The sequence below is a fragment of the Lutzomyia longipalpis genome, chromosome 1 (genome assembly GCF_024334085.1).
Source record: "Lutzomyia longipalpis isolate SR_M1_2022 chromosome 1, ASM2433408v1".
Classification (NCBI taxonomy): domain Eukaryota; kingdom Metazoa; phylum Arthropoda; class Insecta; order Diptera; family Psychodidae; genus Lutzomyia; species Lutzomyia longipalpis.
The window spans coordinates 22,239,967-22,254,119 of record NC_074707.1 but is presented as its reverse complement, the minus strand read 5'-3'; the positions used below and the strand labels follow the sequence as shown (position 1 = coordinate 22,254,119).

The window sequence follows — 14,153 nt, the reverse complement described above, 5'->3', positions numbered from 1 at the left end:
TGAAAAATAAAACAAAAGATTAAATAATCGCTGTTCTTGGCTTTTAGCAAAATTTTACAGAAAAACAAATTGAAATTAGATCAGCAAATGATTGGTAATGTGTAGAAATTGTAAAATCAATAAAATTAAATCTATATTTTGCGCTTAAAAAATTATCCAATATATCCAAAAAATGTTCTAAAGCCTATAAAGTACATACTGCCATATACAATAAAAATGTCCAAAGGCCAAATTGATCAAAATATCTTGATAAAATTTTCTTCAATACTCTAATCGAATTAATTTTGCATCGTGAAGCCCCACCTTTAGATAGAAAGGTAAATAAATGTGAAAAAAAGAAGAAGAATCAATGATGTAAAGAAGAACTCTGATTTTTAGAATCATAGAGCATGAGGGATTGGTGCTAAACTAATTTGAACAGAGTATAATGACCAAAATTCCCGATAAATATTAATTAATTTGTTTAAGAATGTAGTAATATACATCCAAATGAAAATGCATTAACTAAAAATTCTTCCAAGCAAGTTAACTTTGTGATATTATCGACTGCTAAAAGTATTTCTTGCAAAAAGAGGATTGATATTGATTGGATGGTTGGTTTGTTAAAAAAAATCATTTTTTTTTTAAATAAAGAAATAATTCTTTCTATTGGTCTTTAACTTTCAATAAAAAATAATGAGAAAGAGAGAGGTGAAATTTTAAAAAAAGTTATCACACTGCCATGGATTTCTTTTTTCCTTTGTGGCTTTAGATATTTTGTTTTTTTTTTTATCTATATCGCGTATTTTAGTTAATTTAATTTTAAACATTGCCAATCAGATGCAAATCTAGAGGAAAGGAAGAAAAGCGTTTAAAAAAAATCAAACTGAGCTAAAAGAAAAAGAATGAAAAATACCATCTAATAAACAAATAATCAGTGAATTTGCCCACGTTTTAGTAAAAATATTGTTTTATGTCTTTTTATTATACATTCTACGTTTGTTAATATTACACATTATACGCAAAGAAAAAAACACAATTTAATAATCTTAGAAAATAATATGGTGAAAAACTATTTTTGCATACAAAAAAAAAGAGAAATATCATTAATAAAAAAATTACGGTGTAATTCAATGCTTTTTAACATTATTTTTGTTCGTTGTTAATGCTTTTGGTTTTGAATTCTTCATACATGAGAAACATAATTACACAAGATTTAATAAAAAAAATGGGTATAAGGAAAGAAATCACTTTCACTTGCTTTAAAAACATTTATATTACATAGAACTTTTTTGTCGGAAAATGTGCGTGCAATTAATTTTTATTTTTAATGAAAAAAAAAAATGAAAATAAAAATTTTAAAATTAAAAAAAAAACAATAAAACATTTTACTCTTTATTTTGCTACTTGTACTGCATATTGTAGTAAATTTGCAACATAAATGTTTATTGAACTGATAAATAGTAAACGATTAAAGAATATTAAAAAAAGGAGAAAAAATGGATTTCATAAGAGGAAAAACTTAAGTCATAGATGATTAAAAAAAATATTATTATCGTGTGAGTGATAATGGTGAGAAATTTAAGAGAAAAAAAAACTACATGAATATTAATTGCGCACTATTTGAAGATGGTATATATTTTCGATAAATAGATGAAAAAATATAAAAGTGAAGAATATCATTGAGATTTAAAAAAATGACTTTTTACTTCCAAAAAAAGAAACACTTTTGCATCCAATTAGATCCGTTCAGAGATTTCGAGCATAGAAATTCTGCACTGTTTGAAATCGTTGGTCTTCAGATTTGTCTTGAATTAAGAACTAAAACAAAATGCCCTTTTTTTGGAATTTACAGGACAGTTCATTTTTATTTAGCAAGAATCATTCTAATGGTGAGTAAATGCGAAAAGAAATGGGAAATCCCTTATTTGAGGAAACAATCCGGACACGAGTAATATTGTAGAGAATCAAAATTGAGTAAAAAAAAATCCTCTGAGGTTTCATTTCCTTCTGAAATCTGCTAGGAAAAGTCTGCAAAACTTTGACCAATTTGATTCTGTACAAGACGACTCTCAATTGGTAGTTTGCTCCAAAGAAGAATTTCCCCATACAGAAACGAATAAGCTCCTTTCGAAGAAACTGATTATGAACGTTTTTTTTTTAATGATAAAATTATGTATTTAACTTTCTCTCACAAATTAATTTCAAGAATATTTCCAAAGTCGGTAAGTTTTCTTATGTATCCTTTTAGCCGAAACATTGTAAAATAAAATCAAGGATTTTTTTTATAGGTCGATATTCAGAAATACTTGGTATGCCACGATTGTGGTATACCAACTAATAGGCTTTATATTTTAAAAGAAACGAAATTCATCATTTGGGAAAATAAAAAACGCTTTCAAGCAGTGCAGACTATTTCTTGACACATTTCACTAATTAAAAAAATTCAATACCATTTTCTTTGAAAAAAAAAATAAACTAACAAGAACATTTCTTCGAATAAATAGTAAAACATAAATAAAAAAAAAAGATGTTATGAGAGAAAAAAAACTATTTTGTATAGAATTTATCTGATTTTTGGGGATATTTTTTAAATCATTTTATCACACAATTAAATATAAATAAATACATGTTTTAATGAAATGAGAAGAAATGATTGCAAAATATAAAGAAAATGTATTGAATTTTAATGTGAGAAATAAAAAATAATAACAGAAGTTAATAAAGAAATTGCCAATGTTAGGCGTTGTCGTCACAATTCGCATTATTAAAGGCAGTTTAAGAGAAAAATTTTAAAGAAAAAACACTCGCAATTTCTTACGTGCTCCACCGTGTTTACATAAAAATTTGCAAAAATAAACAAAATTTGAAGAAAAAAAAACGAGGTCATACAAACTGACACAACACACACAATCTTTTGCAATGTATAGTTCATCATTATTAATTTTTACAATAAATTTCACAATAATCAGATCATTACTGATAGAGGTCTAGGTGAATATTATGTATTTATAAAAACCCTTAATTGAAAGGTTAAAAAGAAACTAAAATACTTGACTTTGGATAGTTTTCTTTTTTAAAGAAAAAAAAACCTTTTTTATCCTTTATTCCTCTTCTGCTTTAACACGTATATTTACGATACAAGAAGTTATAATTCATGCGAAAAGAAAAAAAAATGTAAAGAAGAAAAATGTAAAGTCGTAAAACTTAATGATGAGGTCATAACATTCAGCATAAAGAACAAGTGAAACAATAAGGCAAAACAAGTGTAAATATTTAGTAGGAAAATTTTCATTTTATTAGTTTATTAGTTTATACATGAAAAAAAATTATGAAGAGTAAAAAAAGTGGAAAAAATATACATAAAAATACATTATTAATTATATGCAAATAATTTCGTTTGGTTCTTCAACAATTTAATTACAAAAACTGAAAAAAAATAAAGTATCGTACTAGAAATAAAAAAAAATGTTTTTTTTTCGTTTTCTCCTTTATCTGTTGTTTTAACTGGACAGCTATAGGTAGAAAAGAAGTTTATTCGTTTTTATATGGGCTAAATCTTTATTCCAGAAAACAATTGGGACATGCGTAATCTTTTATAGAATCAAAACTTAAGAAATTGATAAAGATTTGTTCAAAAATGCAAAGAATGACGTCACAAATTGTGTTTTTTTTGCATCTCTTTCAATGCATGAAACAAAAAATACCTTTCTTTGTCAAAAATCATCAACGAAGCTATAGTTTTCTTCAATAAAAACAGTTGACAGTCTTTAATTAAAAACAAAAATAAATTCATTATATCGTTCTTGTCCATATTTTAATTTATTATTTATCTCCTCTGTTATCTCTACACAATTCTACATTGAATTTGAGATAAATTTAATTTCCTCTCGTGTAAATTAGCGGATATACTGAAGAGTAAATCATTTTCCACGTGAAATAATTTACTCACTCCCATTGCTATCATTCATTTCCGCGTCTTCGGCATCTCCATTAGGGCAATGATTTTCAAGAACTTCCTCATTTTCCGCGTGATCTTTCTCCTCCACTTCGGCCGTGACTGCCACCTCGTTCTTTGACTGCTCCACCATCTCAACATCTTCATCTGGGATAAATTTCTCCTGAGCACCTTCCTCCTTGGCTATGGCCTGATGTAATTGTGTCAGTTCTTCCTGTAATTGTCCATAGCGTGCCTGAAGGAGTTTCTCACGTTCCGTCTGACGCGCTACGTCGTCCGTGAGCGAGGCTAGACGCCGCGGAATGGCGTTATCTTCCTGCTCTGCGAGGAATTTGAATGTCGACAGTGCCAAATAGTTCTGCTCAATCTGCTCAAATGTATCCTGAAGTTGCTTTATGAGTGCCTGTGCACGTGCCTGGTAACCACCAGTGAGAATCTTCAATTTCTTCTCAATCTTCCCACATCTATTTGCCTCCTTGGCCATGTGCTTCCTATTTTGCTCCAATTTATATTCCGCCGACTCCAGACGATCCTTCTTACTGGCCAAACTCGCGCGTGTGTAGCGATTCTGACTTGGTAGGAAGAGCACCTGACTCAGGCATTCATCCCACACTTGAGTGTAGCTCTCTAGTGCTAGATCCCCATGGGCCATGCCATTTTTGACCACCTGCATCTCCTGCTGGAGCATATTCTTGGCAACCTGGAGCTCCTTTTCGGTGAAGTCCTCGTAGGGATTCTGTTCCAAATAGGCAAGATGCTGGGCTGTCATGTTGGGCTTCTTGGGCATCTGAGTTGCCTGAGGTTGGGTCAATGCAATTGGATCTCTGATTGAGTCGTAGTGCAGCATTGTCACCATTTCATGCTTTATCAATTCTTCAGCACGCTGGAGATCACTGAGACCCTGCATGTCTGCTGGGGGTCGTAGGATTGACATATTCACATCCAATGGCCGCGGTAGGTCACGCTGAATAACCTGTGTGAGAAATAAACAAATAAAGAGATAAGAAAAAGGTAAAATATTATTAGGAAGTTCATTTGGTAGGTGTTTATTACCTGAGATCTCAGAGCCATCTCCCTTTCACGCTCTTTCTTGGCATCAGCTTGCATTTTTGCATCCACATCAGCTTGATCCTCAACCATATCGTTGGTCTGTGTGGGTTCTTCTTCTGCAATATCCTCCTCTGGAACAACAATCTCGTAATCATTGCGTGGAGTAGGGAGAGAAGCCAAACCATCTTTAAGCTTCTGCTTCAATTGCTTCTGGTAGTTCTTAACTGCTGCTGGAGTATCTCCCGTGTTGAGAGCATCTTCATCATTGATATTTAGTTTATCCCTCACGAAAGCGGGTGTAACGGCATTACCACCAGCGGGCACCAAAGCCATTCCGGGTGTTTGGAATCCAGGAGTACTGGGGGCGTCAGAGCGTGAGGAACGGAATGGTGTGGCGAGAACGGTGTTGGGGGTTGCAATTGCTGTATTCTGAGGCAGTGCTCCGGAGAAATCTGAAGCATGTAGTGGGGTATTGGTACCTCCCTTCAGTGGTGTGTCAACGTGCGTGAGAGCCATCAGTGTTTGTGCTTCCTGCATGATTTTATCAGCTGCTGCTGCTGGAGTACGCGGTGTTGCTGTAACAGATGGTGTAATGCTGTAGTCCGTGAGGAGAGCTTCTGTTGTGTCTGAACCACCATCAGATGCCAATTCCTTGGCAAGCTCACTAGCTCTACCCAATTTAACCACTTGTTCAAGTTCCAAGTCCGATATCTGTGGTTCTGGCAGTACCAGCTTTGATCTCTTCTTTGCTGGCTCCTGATTCAGCAACATCGCCATTGGGATATCATTTTCTTTGCGCTGCTTCAGTTTCTGCTTGTCTTTCTTACGCTCACGCTCCTCCTTTTCAGTTCGCAACTCCCCATCGAGATGCTGCTGACGCATTTTATTGAAATCAAACTCCACAGGAGCAATTTTTTCCTCAGACGTGTCATAGAAGCCAACCATGGGGCGTTTCTCAAATGGGATATCCGCATTGTAGTCAATACCCTTGCGTCGACGTCTATTATTCCCACCCCCAATGCCAGCAGCACGCAATTCACGACGTTTCTGCAGTGCTGCAAGTCTCCGTGCTTCCTCAAGTTGCTTCTCACGAGCTTTACGTTTCGCTTTCTTGCCCTGCGTATTTGCGAGACGTGCTCGTGCCTCCGACAGCATCTCCAGTTCATCCTCATCCATGTCCTTTGGGTCAGGACGTGCTGGTTTTGTCTCTGGATTCGGATCTATTTCACCGGGTTTGAGTTTCCTCGGATCATCCACTGTGTCATCCCCATCCTCCTTCCGTTGCGCCTGATCTAGGAGATATTCATAGCGTTCCAAGCACTGTGCTGCTGTTCTCCCAATAATTGGGGCAATTGTACGCCACTGTGTTGGCATCAATTTGGCCAGATGTAGGAGTTTCTCGTCCTCCTCTCTGGACCATTCGGTCTTCTTAATGCTAGGATCCAACCACTCATACCATCGCGCCTTGCACTGTTTGGCGGACTTTCTATGCAGCAGTGATGCAATACGGGACCACTGATTTTTGCCATATTTCATTACAGCCGCCTTAAGAATCTCATCCTGCAAAAAAAATTTTATTTAGGGCCCCCAGAGAGGGTTCAATGAGGTTAGTTTCAAGCGTTTGCAATAAATTCGTATAAATGTGATAATATAATGATAATTTTGCCTTGCACATACCTCTGTGTTCCTCCAGACACCACCTTTTATCATAATCCGCGGCATTTTGGCGATATATTTGCCGATTTAACTAATTTTTTAAAAGAACTTTTGCAAAAATGCAGAATCTATTTTGACGTTTACTTGTTTTGGTTTTGATGCCAAAAAACTCAACGAAGGGTGAAATTCAAAAAAACAAGCCGCTAACGGTTTTTTGATTTCCCTCAAAACTAATAAAATAATAATAATTTTGTTAAATCTTAGTTTATTTTATGTAATTAAATAATAAAATATAAAAAAAAAATAGATTTGTAGTATTAAATGTACTGCGGAGCATCCATACGAATAATTTTCCGGCAATTCTCAATGTTCCCTGCTTGAAGCTCCATATAGAGTTTCAGCATCTTAACGTGATGCGCCACAATGGGATGATTGCACGACATTACAAAATTCTTAGCCACTTCCGGGGCATCGCCCTTCATCACGAGAGCCACAGCGAGGTTGTACGTCACAATTGATTGGGCAGCTTCCAAGGAATTAACATTCCAATCTGGTGAAGCACGCGTTTCAAAATCCTCCCCATGGAGCTCACTGAGGAATTTGGGATCGAGAAAGATTATTGCTTCGGGAACTTTGTTGAGCATTATGAGTGATTCGGCACAGTAGAGGTGGCCCAAGAGGCGATGAGTGTCTGAGAGATTGGGTATCTTCAGGAGTTCCTTGCTGTATTTCAGCGATAATGTGTAGTCACCGAGGGTGAGAAGGACGTACGAGAAAGAGGCAAGAACAGCGCTTCGCAATTGCTGGAAAGCGCTGTCCTTCAGTGGCTTCGATGGATGAACGGAGATTCCCTCTGTCTTCTTATCCCACTCCATATTAACATCAGTATCCTGTTGCTTCTCCTCCTCCATCTTTTGCTGTGCGAGGAAATGCTCAATGAGTGTGTAGGCATTCCTCAAGCATAAAACGGCAAATTCCAGATTTGGACTGGGAATGGCGAAGAGACAACCATCTCTGTGGAGAGGAAATTGCTTTTAATTAGGGAAAGAAGAAAGGAAAAAAATGGTAAAGAAAAACTTACGAAACAGTTTTCGGAGGTGTTGGCTGAAGGATATATTTTCTGTGTACTCCGGAACTCACCACCGATGACACCAAGCCCTTGTTCTCATTCTGCTTGACCTCCTGACGGTGCAGCATAATACACGCCTCGGCAATACGCAACCACAGCCGGGGATTGTTGTGATGATAGTTTAGTGGAACAATGAGACATTCAAATGCTTCCTTGGGGCGCTGTAGGTGCAAAAGAGCCACACCGAGATTGTAGAGAATCTGTGTTTGCTTCGATGCCCCAACAGCGTGCAAAGGTAACCCATTTGGATACTTCTGAGCCACATCTTCATTGGCATTCTTATCAAAATTCACAGCATGCTGGAAGAATCTCACCGCCATGGCGTAGTGACGTACAGCAAAGTGAATTAAGCCCATATTATTGGCAATAATTGTATCCTGATCCTCACCATTGGTGGCAATTGTGAATGGATCATTTGTGAATTTCTTCGACAACTCCCGGGCGGCCATTTGAAAATCATTCCCAAGATAGTACTGATGGGCTTTTGCAATTGAAAATTCAGAAGTTTCCTCTTTGGGTAGGGGTGTGGTTTTTCCATTTGCTAAATTCACCCGAATTGTACAGAGTTTCAGCATTTCAAGGAAATCCTCGAGATTCCTCTCCTTTTCCTTTGGCGTGAGAGTTAATTCCTCAGTTGCTGCCACTATTTCATCGTCGTCATTTATGAGGGCTTCCCGAGAGATTCCCAGACGATTTTCCAGTTGTTCCAGCAATGCCTTTGCCTTTCGTGGTTGATTTGTTTCCAGAAGCATGGTCAGGGTAAGGAGGTAGGATCGCTGAATGAAATTCTCATCGAGATGATTGGCATGGTTGAGGACATTGAGGACAGCTGTCATTATTTTCAGTGCCTGCTGTGGCTGCCGGAAGTGATGCAGCAGAAGAGCTTGATTGTAGAAGGCTGAGCACATCTTAACGTCCTTAATCTCAAATCCAGCTGAAAATTGCGTACATCCGGTGATTTGTTGAAGACATTTCCTGAATTGCTCGTGCTTCTGCAAATCATTCAGGTAGTACTCAACCACGGCTTTATTGTGCGCTATCTTTGGCGACGCCCCTATGGATGCTTCCAATTTATTCAGATTTTTCAATGCATTTCCATAATCCTGCCTGAAAACGAAAACTCATCCATAATATTGCCTTCGTATATAAAACAGAGAAACAGAGACAACTTACTTGACAAATTCTTCAAATGAGAGCTTTATCAGTGCTCGATCCTCATCTTTATAGGTCATTGATGATCCTTCACCTTCACCCTCGAGCATTTTTCACTGTGAAAATTGGGAAAACTCGAGAAAAGTACGGAAATTGCATAAAATTTGCCGAAAGAGAAAATAATAATAAATCAAGCAAACTTGACGAAACAAATCAACGAACGGCAAACGAATTAACGAAAGCGTCAAAAACTGACGCCAAAGCGGTTTGTGTGAATTTTTATTTTGTTTAAAACAGGATTTTTGTGTGTAAAAATGCAATTTGAGTTTATAATTCCTGGCAAAAATGCCGATCTGCTGGACATTGAAGCCCCCCGAAATGGATACTTTGTGAAGAAAGTGCATCAAGCGGCGGAAATAAGTGAATTGCTCAAAAGTAAATCTTCCGTTACGATTTTGTTCTTTTTACCTCCAAAATTTGCGAATTTTCTCATAATTACAATCTTGAATGTTTTGCAGGAGCAAAAGCGGCGTCACAAATTAAAATCTACTACATATTTGATCATTTTGACACCTTCTTCTCCGTGATCGAGAGAGCAGAAACAATTTCCCCAAGCATTGCAATATATGCCTTTGATTTATTGTACACAACAACAGACAAGCTTGGTCAGACACTGGCGTCAGTCCTGCAGCAGAGTTCCATGGAGGTGGATGAGAGGAAATCCCTACTGAATGCCACAAAGATGATTTTGTACCTTGTGACGGGTCTCGTGAAGGCCATTGATCAAGTTTTCCTCGCATCCAGTGGGTCTGGGGAGAAGAAAAAGGGAGCACAGAAGAATGACGTTCATATCCACCTAACAAATTGGGATGAGAAGCGGACAAAGAGTCTCGTACAGTTGTACAATGTAATGCAACTTCCCCTTGAAAAGCTGTGGGAGCGATCAATTGCCGAGGAATCTTTCGTCACAATGATCTGCGATGTTGGCTACAGAACGCTCGAATTGGATTTTGTGAGGCACGCAAATGCTACAGATGCTGTCTTCCAGATTCTCGGTGTTGCAATCAAGCGCTACAACCATGCTCTACAATTCCCAGTGCGCATCATCTCAATACTGCGTGCCAGTGAAACAGCTGTGCACCCAATTGCCGATGGGACATCCCTGCTTGAGGAGGAATTTGGCATTACAACACTGTGTGGTTTGCTCCTCAAGGATCTCCTTGAAGTTGTGTCCAATGAGATAGACGACAGCAAAACAGTCAAACACTGCGCAATGTTCCTCATGAGGCTCTCTACCACTGCACTGGATATCATTAGGCCACACATAACGATGCTAGCAGACATTCTGCTGGAACTCGATGCCTATCAACTGCGAAATACAATTCTTCAAATAATGGGGGATATTTTGCGCATTAAACTCTCCTCGGAGGATCTCTCGAGTGAAATGAAGGAGGAACGTGAGGAATATCTGGAGCATATCTTTGATCATGGACAAGATATTAATTCCTATGTACGGTCAAAAGTTCTCCAAACATGGATACAGATTAAGGAAGATATGGCCATTCCGCTTGCATGGCATAACAAAGTTCTTCGTTTAACCGTTCAACGGCTTGAGGATAAGAGTGCTATTGTGCGAAAGAATGCAATGATCCTCATTCGATCATTCCTCGAACGAAATCCCTTCTCGGGGAAACTCTCAATGGAGGAGCTGAGTAAGGAAGTGGAGAAGCAGCAGGAAAAACTTCAGGAATTGCGAGAGAAAATGCTAAAAATTGAACATGACTGGGAAGAAGTTGCAAACGATGCTGGATCCATTGTTAAGGATTATCTTGCGCACTTGGATACGAATGGTGATGCGGACATACGACCCGCGGGAAGTCCTTCGAAACAAATGGAAAATCACACGGAACTCGTGATTGAGTATTTAGAGAAGAAGGACTACCTGAGTGCTCTCAAATTAGTCTACGCCACAGATATTAATGCTGAATCCGTGAGTAGTATGCAGATGAGGGAGAAGTGCGTTTATTACATGACTCTTCTAAGTACGTACTACTTCATTGCACATGGGCACAAAGAGATAAAGGAAGAATTCGACAAGCAGGAGCACACCGTACAATTCCACACTGATTGCATTGATTTTATGAAAATAATTCAGAGCGCAATGCCCAAAATACTTGAGTTGCTGTCATCGAAGACAAATGGAGATGTGTGTGAGGCCATAAACTTCTTCACACTCGGCTATCAATTTGATGTGAAAGGCACACTAGAGGGTATGCAAAAAATGCTCTCAGTCATTTGGTGCAATGAGAAGGAGAAGAAGGAAGCTGTGAGTGCAGCCTACAAGAAGGTTCTCTTCACCACTGACCTCCAGGGAAGGCAACATGCGGCAAAAGTTGTGAAGAATTTGTGTAATTTCATTGGAGAAATGTCCATTGGGCGGTACATTTCGATGGAATTCCTCGTAAATCAGTGGGTGGAAAATGATGATCTTGATCATCAAATCATTCAGATTCTCTTCGAGCGATGCACCATGAAATTGGAAGATACGACTGAGAAGGAAGCCAGGGAGGCTCTTCAATTGTTGGTTTTAATATCTCGGTGAGTTTACTTTTGCCCAAGAAAATCTTTCTTTTTTCATTCTAATCTAACAATATGATTTTTTTTTGTAGAACAAAACCATCAATGGCGATAGCAAATAGGGGTGTTATTGAGAGTATTGCCTTCAGTGAGAGAGGCCTAAGTGATACGGTGTTGTATGGAACATGCTTGGATTTCCTCATGAACATCAATGTGGGCGATAGCAGTGGAAAACGCCTCAAAAAAGACAGTGAACTCGTACAAAAGATCTGCGAAACATTTCAGCTATTCTTTTTCACGAAGAATGTGATTAATTTCAATGAAATTGCCTCAAAAACCACCCAATTTATCTACACAATGGTACAATCCCCGGATGCTGTGTGCGAAGATGTTCTTTGTAGAATTTTTGACGAATGCAGAAAATTATTTGAGGCATCCGAAGTGAAGATGACGCAGGAGAGTACGCAATTGACGAAGAATCGCAAAATTATTCAATTAACACTACCAAGTTGTATTTTGAATCGACTAATCTACACTTTGGGCATGTTTGGGTTGAGGGAGTTGATCTTCTTGGACACAAGCGTGTACAATAATGTCAAGTATCGGCAGGAATTGAAGAATATGAAGAAGAATGCGGTAAATGGGCGTGCAAATACGTCAATAGCATCACCAGCACTCGACACGTCGGCAAGTAATGCATTAAAGAGGATAACGGAGACAGATGAGGAGGCTCTTGTGGGGCCAACATCCGATGATAATACTGCCGAAGTTATAAATTTCATCTGCGAAGAGGTACTCCTCTTTAAGCCACAGAGTATTCTCAGGAAGTACACAACGTGCATAGCTGATATCTGTTGCAATCCCAGCCAATTCAACGATGAGGAACTCTTTCAGACAGCAGTAATGTCCCTCATACGCTTCATGTGTGTCTCATCGAGTTTCTGCGAAGGCAATTTGGGTCTCCTCATGAACATTCTCAGTGGCGCAAGGAATTCCTCTGTTAAATGCAACATCATCATTGGAGCTGCTGATCTCACATTCCGGTCCCCGAATGTGACGGAACCGTGGACGGGACACTTCTACAACAGTCTACACGATGAAAATACCCGAGTACGAATGACAACGGTGAAGATGCTCTCATACCTACTTATGCACGAAATGATTCGGGTTAAGGGACAAATATCCGAATTGGCACTACGTCTTGTGGATGAAGATGAAGAAATTCGCACAAGTACGGAGGAATTCTTCAAGGAAGTCTCCGTGAAATCCACAATTCTCTACAACGTTATGCCCGACATTATATCACGACTCGGTGATCAAACGTTGAATCTCGAAGAGGAGAGATATAGAACAATAATGAGGTGAGTTTTTTCTTTAATTATTTTCTCTCTCCCTCTCTCTGTGTGAATTTTCTATTTATATAAATCCTTTTAATCTCTTCTCTCTCTTATTATTTTTATTTGTAGATTTATCATGAATCAAATTCGAAAGGATAAACAAATTGAGAGTCTTGTTGAGAAGCTCTGCTTGAGATTTAGTGTTATTTCAATGGAACGCCAATGGAGGGATGTTGCATTCTGCCTTTCTCTCCTATCGTACAATGAGAAGTCAATAAAGAAATTAATTGACAATATAAACTACTTCAAGAATAAGATTCTCAATGATGACGTCTACGAGGCATTCAAGACGATTATTTCGAATACGAGTAAATTGGCAAAGCAACCCCTCAAGGATCTCGTGAAGGAGTTGGAGTACAAAGTGGAGGAGTTTCGCAATGCAAATCCAAATGATGAGGAAGATGAAGGTCGTGACAAGTCACCGCAAAAGAATAAAGTCGATGCAAAGAAGATCCGACGAAAAGTTCAAGCAAAGAAGCAGAAGAAGAGAGGTGGGAGATTCGGACAGGCTGATAGTGAGGATGATTTTGAGGAGAGTGACAATGAGCGTGAAAATGAGATGCCATCGCGACAACAGAACAACCGATCGAGGAGGATCACGACGAAGAATAAGACGCGTGTCTTGGAATCAAGTACCAGCTCAGACAGTGAGGAGGAATCACGAAGTACACGGGCGAAGAAGATTAGAAAATAGTTCAATAAAAATTCTTATTTTGTGTGAAATTAGCAAAAGAAATTCGTTTGTAAATAGGTGTAATTTCTCCTGTTCTGTGTACAATCAATTTAGCTCAAAAGAAACTTCATTTTTCACGTACCACTAAAAATTGTCTTTTTTACTCCAGCGATGGCATGATTAATTTTTTTGATGCGGATTCTTTATTGATTTTGCTAGGAAAAATTAAAAGACTTTGTTGAAACTCTCTGGAAGATCATCGGTTAATCCTTAAAGACCAATGGGACAAAAGAACATCCTCAAGGACTCACAGGACCAAGAAAGACGAAAAACAAAAAAAATTAAAAATTGTAGCTTTGGCCAAAAATGTTTTAATTGAGCTCAAAGAAACTCACAAAATATATTTTCACGTCATTGCACCTGCTGGATTCCTTATGGTCCTTAAAGGGTCAATTGGATTGCACGTGAATCTGAATTTTACAAAAGATGGTCTTATTATACTTTCAGCGCAAATATTTAGCATGTTTTAAGAGCCAAATAACTCAAAAGTGACGTCATTGTTTGCATTTTTAGTGAAATCTA

General features: G+C 38.0%; 3 protein-coding genes across 3 annotated transcripts; 1 reads left to right on the top strand and 2 right to left on the bottom strand.

Annotated features, from left to right (window-relative positions):
• Positions 1 to 1,891: 1,891 nt before the first annotated feature.
• Positions 1,892 to 6,806, bottom strand: LOC129797090 (cell division cycle 5-like protein). Its single transcript, XM_055839390.1, has 3 exons — positions 6,665 to 6,806; positions 4,991 to 6,547; positions 1,892 to 4,910 (listed from the first exon to the last, which is right to left on the bottom strand). The coding sequence occupies exons 1-3, from the start codon at positions 6,707 to 6,709 to the stop codon at positions 3,924 to 3,926; spliced, it is 2,589 nt and encodes an 862-aa protein (XP_055695365.1). The 5' UTR covers positions 6,710 to 6,806; the 3' UTR covers positions 1,892 to 3,923.
• Positions 6,807 to 6,891: 85 nt separating this feature from the next.
• Positions 6,892 to 9,144, bottom strand: LOC129797085 (CCR4-NOT transcription complex subunit 10). The gene is made up of 3 exons (XM_055839345.1): positions 8,946 to 9,144; positions 7,725 to 8,879; positions 6,892 to 7,657 (listed from the first exon to the last, which is right to left on the bottom strand). Exons 1-3 carry the CDS (start codon positions 9,032 to 9,034, stop codon positions 6,961 to 6,963), a joined length of 1,941 nt encoding a protein of 646 aa, XP_055695320.1. The 5' UTR covers positions 9,035 to 9,144; the 3' UTR covers positions 6,892 to 6,960.
• Positions 9,145 to 9,166: 22 nt separating this feature from the next.
• Positions 9,167 to 13,722, top strand: LOC129797084 (condensin complex subunit 1). Its single transcript, XM_055839344.1, has 4 exons — positions 9,167 to 9,359; positions 9,443 to 11,522; positions 11,594 to 12,862; positions 12,968 to 13,722. Exons 1-4 carry the CDS (start codon positions 9,239 to 9,241, stop codon positions 13,590 to 13,592), a joined length of 4,095 nt encoding a protein of 1,364 aa, XP_055695319.1. The 5' UTR covers positions 9,167 to 9,238; the 3' UTR covers positions 13,593 to 13,722.
• The last annotated feature ends 431 nt before the right edge of the window (positions 13,723 to 14,153 follow it).

Bases quoted from the DNA above. Each gene is read 5' to 3' on its own strand.
- LOC129797090 (XM_055839390.1), bottom strand. From the start codon at position 6,709: ATGCCGCGGATTATGATAAAAGGTGGTGTCTGGAGGAACACAGAG. The intron at 6,548-6,664 runs GTATGTGCAAGG...TTTTTTTTGCAG, and splicing joins GTGTCTGGAGGAACACAGAG to GATGAGATTCTTAAGGCGGC. The intron at 4,911-4,990 runs GTAATAAACACC...TTTCTCACACAG, and splicing joins AGATGGCTCTGAGATCTCAG to GTTATTCAGCGTGACCTACC.
- LOC129797085 (XM_055839345.1), bottom strand. From the start codon at position 9,034: ATGCTCGAGGGTGAAGGTGAAGGATCATCAATGACCTATAAAGATGAG. The intron at 8,880-8,945 runs GTAAGTTGTCTC...TTTCGTTTTCAG, and splicing joins TCATTTGAAGAATTTGTCAA to GCAGGATTATGGAAATGCAT. The intron at 7,658-7,724 runs GTAAGTTTTTCT...TCCTCTCCACAG, and splicing joins ACACCTCCGAAAACTGTTTC to AGATGGTTGTCTCTTCGCCA.
- LOC129797084 (XM_055839344.1), top strand. From the start codon at position 9,239: ATGCAATTTGAGTTTATAATTCCTGGCAAAAATGCCGATCTGCTGGAC. The intron at 9,360-9,442 runs GTAAATCTTCCG...AATGTTTTGCAG, and splicing joins AATAAGTGAATTGCTCAAAA to GAGCAAAAGCGGCGTCACAA. The intron at 12,863-12,967 runs GTGAGTTTTTTC...TTTTATTTGTAG, and splicing joins AGATATAGAACAATAATGAG to ATTTATCATGAATCAAATTC.